The sequence below is a fragment of the Engraulis encrasicolus genome, chromosome 4 (genome assembly GCF_034702125.1).
Source record: "Engraulis encrasicolus isolate BLACKSEA-1 chromosome 4, IST_EnEncr_1.0, whole genome shotgun sequence".
NCBI classification, from domain to species: domain Eukaryota; kingdom Metazoa; phylum Chordata; class Actinopteri; order Clupeiformes; family Engraulidae; genus Engraulis; species Engraulis encrasicolus.
In genome coordinates, this window is record NC_085860.1 from 38,486,519 (window position 1) to 38,496,516 (window position 9,998).

General features: G+C 41.7%; 2 protein-coding genes across 5 annotated transcripts in view; both read left to right on the plus strand.

Moving 5' to 3' along the window:
- hexa (hexosaminidase A (alpha polypeptide)) overlaps window positions 1–8,151 on the plus strand; it is a 31,096-nt gene extending 22,945 nt beyond the window's left edge. For 3 of the 4 annotated variants that reach the window (XM_063197383.1, XM_063197381.1, XM_063197382.1), the window contains 5 exons: window positions 110–182; window positions 3,312–3,492; window positions 4,682–4,772; window positions 5,727–5,834; window positions 6,943–8,151. In XM_063197383.1, coding sequence (XP_063053453.1) covers window positions 110–182; window positions 3,312–3,492; window positions 4,682–4,772; window positions 5,727–5,834; window positions 6,943–7,006 — 517 coding nt within the window. In that variant the 3' untranslated portion in view covers window positions 7,007–8,151. Of the gene's footprint in view, window positions 1–109; window positions 183–3,311; window positions 3,493–4,681; window positions 4,773–5,726; window positions 5,835–6,942 lie in introns of those variants that run through there. The other variant, XR_010034628.1, reaches the window with a different exon arrangement.
- LOC134447754 (beta-hexosaminidase subunit beta-like) lies at window positions 1,941–2,459 on the plus strand. Its single transcript, XM_063197386.1, has one exon. It carries the CDS (start codon window positions 1,975–1,977, stop codon window positions 2,242–2,244), a length of 270 nt encoding a protein of 89 aa, XP_063053456.1. The 5' UTR covers window positions 1,941–1,974; the 3' UTR covers window positions 2,245–2,459.
- Window positions 8,152–9,998: the final 1,847 nt, after the last annotated feature.

A 9,998-nucleotide genomic window follows, 5' to 3' on the forward strand; every position in this document is an offset into this window, starting at 1 on the left:
TGGTGTTATGACACACAGTATGTGGGTTTTTGCACATCTGTGTGTGTGTGTCCGTGCATGCATACGTGCGTTTGTTCACATTTTTGCCTGTGTGTGTGTCTCCCCTCAGCATGGTGAACATCAGCGCATCTCTCAACAGGACGTCTATTGTGTGGCAGGACGTGTTTGACTACCATGAGAAGGTAAGCAGCAAGGACACATGCATGCATGCAGTACAAACAATACATCAGCAGATACCAAACTTAAGCATGGCAAGGCCCCCCATACACCGGTATATTCTAGCGAAGGCCTCACCACATTACACACTATTTGTCTGTGCATCCCCTTTCACAACCATAATATAGTCAGTGCCCCACTAGGATATAAAATAATAATATAACAATAGTAATAATATAATAATAGTAATAATATACATAAATCATTATACTAATGGGAATGTTGGTAATCTTATTCTTGGTTTATTTTGGTGTACATTAGTTATTCCATGTATTCAAATATCTATTTTGTTTTGCTATACTTTTTCTGCCAACATTCCGCGGCCCCCCAGGGGTCCCCGCCGCGGCCCCCTCTTTGAAAACCGCTACAGTACATGAGTGTACAGTACACTCATCTATGTGGTACATAAAGCAGTGGATCCTCCATGCTTGGTTCTCTTACTATCCGCCGCATCAACCGGAAGGACTTACATACAGTAGATGAAGCAATGGAAAGAGAATCACCGGAGCAACTCAGATATGGAAGATGTAATTTTATGGTAACACTTTATAATAATGGATGCAAAAAAACGCATTATAGAGACTTTTAATAATTAACTAATGGTGAACTTACTAAGTTATATTAATGCTTTATAAAATATCTCCAAATATGTTCAAGATTTTACAAACTTTTTAACAGTATTTTTTTATTTATTCACAAAAAAAATCGTACAGTAAGTGGCTGATTAAAAAAAAAAATTCTATTATCACATTTCCCACTCATTTGCAAAAAAAATCTTAATGTTTTGTTCACCATTAGTTAATTATTTATTAAGTTTTTATAATGCTTTTAATGCATCCATTATTATAATTTTATTTTGAAAGGTGGAAGACTAACGCTTAGACATGGCGACAACTTCCATGTTTGAGTTACTCTGGTGATCATCCTCCCTTTCATTCATCTGTCTGGATTAGACAGAGCTGTCAGGGAGTCCTGCTGCGTTAACTACAGGTAGAGGAGCTGTTGTCTTTTGCATAGCTGTTGCATCAGACCAAGCCTGCCTGCTTGTCTGTCTGGCTGGCTGTGTCCCTATCTCCTGTGCTCTTCTGTGTCATAAGCCCTGTCACACGCAAACACACCGGAACATGTGCTTTCTCTCTCTCTTTTTCTCTCTCCCACTCTGTATCCTCTGTCCCATTCTCTCTCTCTCTCTCTCTCTCTCTCTCTCTCTCTCTCTCTCTCTCTCTCTCTCTCTCTCTCTCTCTCTCTCTCTCTCTCTCTCTCTCTCATTCTCTCTTCCACAGAACCACTCTGTATCCTCTGTCCCATTGTTTCTCTCTGGTCTTTTTTTTCTCGATCCTTTTTTTTCTCCATTCATTCACACACATTCGCATACATACACCAACCTCCATACAGTAACTCTCCATGTGTGTATGCCCTAACCTGACACGCATTTGTAGTCAGCACTACTAAGCTTAGCTAAAGCTCAGAGGGATGCCTGCCTGTAGGGCTGCACGATTATGGAAAAAATGATAATCACGATTATTTGGGTCAAAATCAGAATCGCTAAATGAAATATAACCAAGCATGAATTATATAGACGTTAGGAACAAAATAAAACTAAATTGTAATAATCATGTAAGAGGCAATAGTATGAAACTTAGGTGGACAGATCTCTGGTCAGAAACAGCAGCCTGTCAGTATGTTTTGACTTCAAGGACGCTCGAAGGCAGGTCACTGTTGCCACGATTAAATTCCGATTGAAATCACAATTTTGATATGATGATTATCGATTATTTTCGATTAATTGTGCAGCCCTACCTGCCTGTGTGTTGCTTGCAGCACAAGCCGGACTATGTGGTGCAGGTGTGGAAGGCGGAGTGCTACCTGTGTAAGTTGCGTAAGGTGACCAAGGCAGGCCTGAGGGCCATCCTCTCGGCCCCCTGGTACCTGGACCTGCCGGGACCCACCCACGACTGGGCACGACACTACAACGTCCGGCCCCTTGCCTTCATGGGTCAGAGTCTTAAAGAGAGTGCCGTTGAGTGACCCGATTGCTGTGATGGTGTGTTTGTGTGTGTGTGTTTGTGTGTGTGTGTGTGTGTGTGTGTGTTGATAAGGGAGGCCCGGTATTCATAGCCACATGTCTCCACCCATTTCAAATGTGCGTGAAGATATAATGCAATCTACTGGTAGGGGGAGAGGGGCTTTTTAAAGGGTAACAATGGTAAAAAAAAAAAAAAAAGCAGTTGAATGGGTCAGCAATGAGACTAGCTGTGTGCACAGTACTGTACATGTGGAAGTATTCCACATGTGAACTTGTGGTGACACATGTGTCCACTAGGTGGCACTGCGGACAATGCTTCTACTAAGTCGCATAGAAAAAAATCCGGATACAGGATTTATATAGAGTTTTAGATATTTATTATGTCTTTATAAATATTATCACATATCATTATCAAAGTAATTTATTTTTTTATGCAAGTTGAATAGGCTTTCTGCTTTTGAAAAGGCTTGTGTTGTGTGTGCTGCAGTGGTGGGCTGTGCATTTTGTACCTGGGCCCTCAGGAGTGCTCTGACTGAATCAAATACATCCATCAAAACTGCCTGGTAAACCTCTACTAAAGCCACAGCTGCTACGTAAATAAAAAGCATCAACAAACAGCCTCATACTGCAATGTTATTTAGCAAAATAGCAACATTTTTTGCAGACTGTTACAAGAGCGAAAAGATGGAATGTAATGGGAGGAAGTTCAAGTTCATGTTTATTGTAGCCATATCTACAGTATGAAAATGCAATTGGCAGGAATGTACATTGGTGTGCCCACAAATTCATACAATATAACCAGACAAAAGAAAACTAACTTTCGGGAGGGCTGACGATAACAGGGAATGACACATACAAAAACATTGAAAAGTGCAATGACAACATTGAAAGTGCATTTTGTTGTACATAAAACAGCTGGAGTTACATTGTGCAAAACAAGCAAGAGAGGTAGGAAGGCCAGGTAGTGGTCAAGTGAAGGGCTGGGCGATAGTGATGTTGAGGACATTTCAGGGACTGAGGCAGCTGTCCTCAGCATCTTGTGGCTGCTATTCTCTGTGTACTTGGTCAGATCCCCAAGGACACGGTTCTGGAGATCTGGAAGGGGCTCCCCCCGGCCTATGCCCAGGAGATGAGTCGCATGACCCAGGCCGGCTACCGCGTCCTGCTGTCCGCCCCCTGGTACATCAACCACATACGCTACGGCCAGGACTGGCGAGACTCCTACACCGTCAAGCCCCTGAACTTCTCTGGTGTGTGTGGCCAAGAGTTTCAGCTATAGTAGCCCTGGGTGAACTTTGTAATTCAGAGTCAGAGCTACAAGGGGCACTCAGCAAAATTGATGTTGAAAGAAAAAATCTACCTGCAAAAGGTTTTTTTTTTGCAAAGGTAGTCTTGCATGTATAATATGTCTAGTATGATTATCTTGGCTTTTGTAATGAGGCTGATACACTTCCCAACCCTTCATCACTCCATGGCAGTACTACAAATCCACCAGCAGAGTGTGCTATTGGTGCTGGCAGAGCCGTGTCTGTGTGCCACTATTGATGAGAGGAGAGTGAGCTGAGCTCTCAACTCAAGTCCAGTTTTAACTCCACTTCCATATGGCATCATCAACTCTAGTTAGTTTGGTTCCTATTTGGTGTTTGAAAGCTTGGGTGTCTTACTGTGAGGCTGGAGTGGTAGAGTAGAGTAGAGTAGAGTAGAGTAGAGTACTTTTATAATCCCGAGGGAAATTAAGGTGTCTGTCAGCTTACATAAATACACAGATACAAAACATACACAAAGACATAGTACACATGGTTGCATATTACAGTAAACATATAGCACACACTTGAGTACAGCAATCAGCCTTACATCAATTCACATACCCAAACATGCGCTCTCACACACATACAGACACAAAAATTGTATTGCTGTGTTGCTGTGCAGTGGAGTGATTGATGTGAGTGCCAATTTGTCACTTTTTTTATTAATAGGCTCACTTTAAATTGTGACGTGTGTTGTATTTTTCCTTCTTTAGATCGCTGATGAGGTAACATGCATTTTGTTACACATTATTTAAAATGTTCCTGTTATGGTGTAGCTACACTATATCTCATAAATGTAATAGGTCTCCTACTCTATAATAGGTCTGTTAAAAATAATAACATACCGGTACTTGTTCTAAAATTTGGAACTTGGTTAACATACAAGAGGTTAGTGTGGAGAATACATAGAGTACTTGCTGTGATTAGCATGAATGAAAAACATTTCCACATATTTGCAACATCATTTATAATTTGAGGACCTTCTCGAAAACGAGATGTTAATCTCAAGGGGCTATCGTCTAATAAAGAATTTAAATTTGAACAAACGTCTAGTCAGGGCATTTTTGTCACGCGCCTTGATCTTACCAACTGTGTTACTTATTGCCACTGTTTTCTCTATTTATGTTGTCAGGCACTGAGACGCAGAAGAGACTGGTGATCGGTGGCGAGGTGTGCATGTGGGGAGAGTATGTGGATGCCACCAACCTCAGCCCCAGACTCTGGTATGTAGTGGCAAACAGTCACATTCCCAGCTTCACTACTATGCAGTTGAAGAAGGTAGGTCTGCAGTCTGCACACTGACAAATTCCAAAAAGTGAACTTTATTCAATTTAAACACTCAAGGTGGATAAAGATGACTTTTTGGAGCTTATTTGGCAGTGTGCAGACCTACCTTCTTCAACTGCCTGACACTATTGCCTGGCACCTGCAAAAAGTGTTTTTGGATGTGCACACCTCCTACCCAAAACGATTACAACTTCACTTCATCTCATCATCAAGGTTTTTTTTAGATGAGGGAGCAGAGTAATTTAATTCTTATGGGAACCATTCATTTTTTAGCTGTGCTTTGATAGGGGAGTGCCGGACCAGTTGCAACAGGGGGCGGTTGCAACATGTAGTTTCTTCTCTAATCAGATACAAGCTAGAGTGATTATACTTATACAGTGTTGCAATAGTATCTGGTCTGTGGGAGGAAAAAAATACATATAGATGTTGCAGCCATACCTTGTGGCAATTGTCCCCCGTTTTCCCCATATGGTAAATAATGGACTGCATTTATACGTATGGAGAGCATTTTATAATGCATACTTCAGAATCACCAATTCCTACCCACACACTGGTAGCGAAGATTTCCATGCAAAATAAAATATTTTTTTTAGGGCACAGCCACAACTCTGGGCAGGGCTGCTGGTTAGGGTGGCCAGACACCCGTCTTTTCAGTGCCTTTTCAGGCGTAAGGCACAGCATTAAGCCGGACAAAAATGCATGAAATTGCATCTAAGAAACCCACATTTTCTTGGGGGAGGACCGCCAACCCCCTCGTCCTAAAACATGTCCTCCTTTTACCTGTCACAGAGATGGTCACCCTACTGCTGGTAGGTACAAGAGACACTGAGCGTTTATTTGTGTGTTGTATATACTGTAAATGCAGTGTGTGTGTGTGTTCGTGTGTTCAGGCCCCGGGCGTGCGCTGCTGCAGAAAGGTTGTGGAGTGATGAGAATCAGACATCCAGCACAGATGAAGCGTTTCCTCGCATCACCAACTTCCGCTGTCGCCTCCTCAGGTACCGAGGGGCTTACAAACACAGTAGCAACCACATGTCATAATGCATTGCGTATAGATGACACGCTGATTTAAACCGCCTATCGCGTGTGTCCAATACGCCTTTGCAAGTTAAGGCGTGCTCCACAACGCCCTGTTACAGGTTAGGTTTAGGGATGGTTTAGGTTTGGCACAATTTAGCTAGAAATTAGCCAAATGTCGCTGTTCTTGGCAAGAGTAAAGCAGTAGAAACATTGCTTTACTGATATGTTAGGTTTAGGGTTGGTTTTGGTTAGGGCACAGCAAAGCATATTTGCATTTAGCAACAGAAATGCGCTGTGGCAAAAGAAAATCGCTGACACGGCGGGAAAACTGCGCAAACCTCTTCACATGTCCAAAGTGCATGAAAGCGCTTTACCGTCTGAGGAGCACGCGTTAACTTCAAAAGGCATCGCAAAAACACGCAGAATGCACTAGCGTGCAATACATACGCTAAAACATGATGGCAGCCTCGTAGCAGCCGTGGTGGCCTAATGGTTAGAGAGGTGGTCTTAAGATCAAAGGTTTGCACGTTCCAATCCCACCCTTACATGTCCCTACACCCCCATCAATGGCTGAAGTGCCCTTGCAGCCATGGCCTAATGGTTAGAGAGGTGGTTTGAAGATCAGAGGGTTGCAAGTTTGAATCCCACCCTTACATCTCCCTACACCACACATGACTGAAGTGCCCTTGAGCAAGGCACCTAACCCCATATTGCTCCAGGGACTGTAACCATTACCGTGTAAATAACTATGTCGCTTTGGATAAAAGCGTCAGCTAAGTGTAATGTAATATAATGTAATATAATGGGGTTTACTCACAGGAAAGTTTTCTGTCCCCCTGTTCATCTTTCAATGCACAGGGCCTGATAATAAATCACAAAATAAGTAATTTTCTCCACATTGGCCTTATCTCCCCTAATGCTTTTGTTCTCTTCATCAGTGATTCCTTATACTGTTTTCTTATACTGTCTATTTTTTAATATTATATCACTCTATATCCTCCTTTCTCTCTCTGTCTCTGTCTCTGTCTCTCTCTGTCTCTGTCTCTCTCTGTCTCTGTCTCTCTCTCTCTCTCTCTCTCTGCTTAGGCGTGGGATTCGTGCAGAGCCACTGGATGTGGGCCATTGTCAGAGGGAGTTTCAGGGCTTCTGAAGAGGTTGTGGAAAGGGAAGCTCTTTGGTATATAACTGTGAACTGATAATAATTGACTACTTGAAAGGGAAGTTCTATTGCACATAGCAGGGAATTGACTACTAGATTATTGCTTTTTCACTAATCCAAGCTTCCTCCGCAGTAACTTGCTCTTGCAACACTTTTGCACCTAACACACAGACCGACCCATCTCACTGCTAGGCCAGTCCCATCTCACTGTGTCTATGACATGCCATTACCATTATGAGGTATGGGTTCCTATGACCAGAGGTCTGTGTCACGGATATCTGAGTGATAGATGTAGATGGAGGGTTGAACATCCATGACGCTCCTAATTAAAATGCATGGCTTGAGTTAACACGACATAAACAGGGAGCCCAAAAGCACTGGTGTGTGTGTGTGTGTGTGTGTGTGTGTGTGTGTGTGTGTGTGTGTGTGTGTGTGTGTGTGTGTGTGTGTGTGTGTGTGTGTGTGTGTGTGTGTGTGTGTGTGTCTGTGTGTGTGTGTGTGTTGATTGGTGTGCGTGTGTTCCTCTAAAGGACATGCTATAACAGCACAATAAAACGGTCTAAAGGTACTTATTGGCCCAGATATAAGATGGGTTTTTGTTTTAAAAATAGGTCTTTAAAAAGGGGATTGTCTTATATTCAGGATTGTCTTATATTCGGGCCTATACAGTACTGTATACTGTATACTGTCAGTTAATTACCCTGCAATTACTATGACGGTTGGATTTGACACCAGTGTAGCCAGAGTTTCAAAGGGTTGCTGTGTTTCATGCAAAGTGTACTGATTGTAGTATATATATTTCCTTAAGTTCATATTGTTATTATAGGGAGCAATGGTGGCCTTCTTGTAATTTCACTTAATTACCCAAAATTTTACTTATTTGCACTGACACTGTCCTTGCACTGCTGTGATTCGAACCTAAAGTTATGGTTTGCTGTTAGTTTATCTCACTCAACTGTCTTTCATTTTCTTTTAATGAAGTGATATTCATTTGCAAAGAAAGCCATTTTTGTAATTATTATTTCTTTTACTTGCTATTTTTTTCTATTTACAGATTTTTAGTGAAATCATTTTGCATTACAGCCACTTGTGGACTTGAACTTGCTAATAAATTGTTTCCCTTTGCGCAGACTAAACGCTGACTGATACGTGGTGTCTCCCCTCTCTTGCCATCAGAACAAGTCACTGACACATACTGAAAGCTATTGTTTGTCCACTCAGCTACTTCCCCGTTCGTCCTCACAATGGAGGGTCTTGTTCTGCACTTACACGGCTACTTTACCTCAAATCTGGCCAATGTTTAATGGCTGAAATGAGCTTATGTGCCTTTGATATTCAGCAAGGCAATTGATTTTTCTCATTGGGCGGGATTACATCGCTGGCAGCAGATGGAAGTGGCTGGATAATCTCTCTGGAGGCCCTGGCAGAGGGACCCCAAACACACACACATACACACACACACACACACACACACACACACACACACACACACACACACACACACACACACACACACACACACACACACACACACACACACACACACACACACACACATCTACCCGTGCCCACTCGGAATTAAAGAGGGGCTCTGTGTGTGTGTGTGCATGTGTGTGTGTGTGTGTGTGTGTGTGTACTCTGGTCTGCCTTCGCTACAGACGGCAGGTAAAGCTAGCTCAGCAATCAGGGGCCAGGAAAAGGGCAAAGACCCCCCAGTGGGACCTGTGTGTGTGTGTGTGTGTGTGTGTGTGTGTGTGTGTGTGTGTGTGTGTGTGTGTGTGTGTGTGTGTGTGTGTGTGTGTGTGTGTGTGTGTGTGTGTGTGTGTGTGTGTGTGTGTGTTCTGCTTCTAAGAATGTGTTTACTTTCTTGGCATTTTACATCATTATTGATTATATGCATATGCAATATCATGAAACCATAAGCACAAACTACGAATAATGTATGTAAAAGGACTGGGGATTGAACAGTTTTATCAGGTACCACAGGTTTTAAAATAAAATATCACAATTATGAAGTTCAAGACTGTGTTGCTAATGGCATAATTGGGATGTCAAATACTTTGCCAAGCGGATTGCTTTGTTATTCCACAGACTTGAGTTAAGGCCAGATGAATCAACATGTGCTACTTTAATGTGGTGGCAATCTGCTAATCCAAACCTCACAGATGCACAATGCTCCTTTCTCGTTACCACTGCTAGCACTGAGGCACCATCTGGGTAGCCAGATCTATAGGCCTAATGAACTTTTATTAACTTGATTAAAACATGCGCTAATTATAAAAGTTTTGGCATGGGTGGATGAAAAGTAAAACTAATGAAATTAACAGAAAGCATATGTTTTTTAATCATTACTAATAATAATTTGGGAGTTACTCTCTCAGCTACTGTAGAACAGTGCTTGCAGTGTGATCCATCTATGGACGTTGAAGTATAAACTGTATTGTTAAATTTTGTATAGAGTAATGGTTAACTTCAGTGGGGTGTTTGTTTAAAGTAATTCTATTCATTGAATAATAAAAAAATGAAAATCTATGTCAAGGAACCATCTATAAAGTCAAATGGTGGACAATCTCTATGAAATTTTGACACATTTGTTTCCTGCACTTAATTTCACTCTATGTGTTCAAGTAAAGGTAACTATCATACTAAAACAGTGCAGCAAGCTCCATGCCCCATGCACCAATTTTCGAGACATACTCTTCTGTGATTGAGAACAAATATTTTTCCTTCGTTCCTCTACATTGTCTTCTATACCTGGGTGGCATAGTCCCTATAAATCCACTTTACTACACATAGAAAATCACCACACTTAATTTTGTGTAACTGAATTTGGTTTCGTTTAGTTGTTTGTAAACAGGGAAAACGTAGAAAGACTTCACATGTGTTATTTATGCTCAACAAAATCGGGTCCCAAAAACTAATAGTTACACATTAAGTAACTATAGGCCTAAATTAAATAATAATACACTATTAACTTGCAACA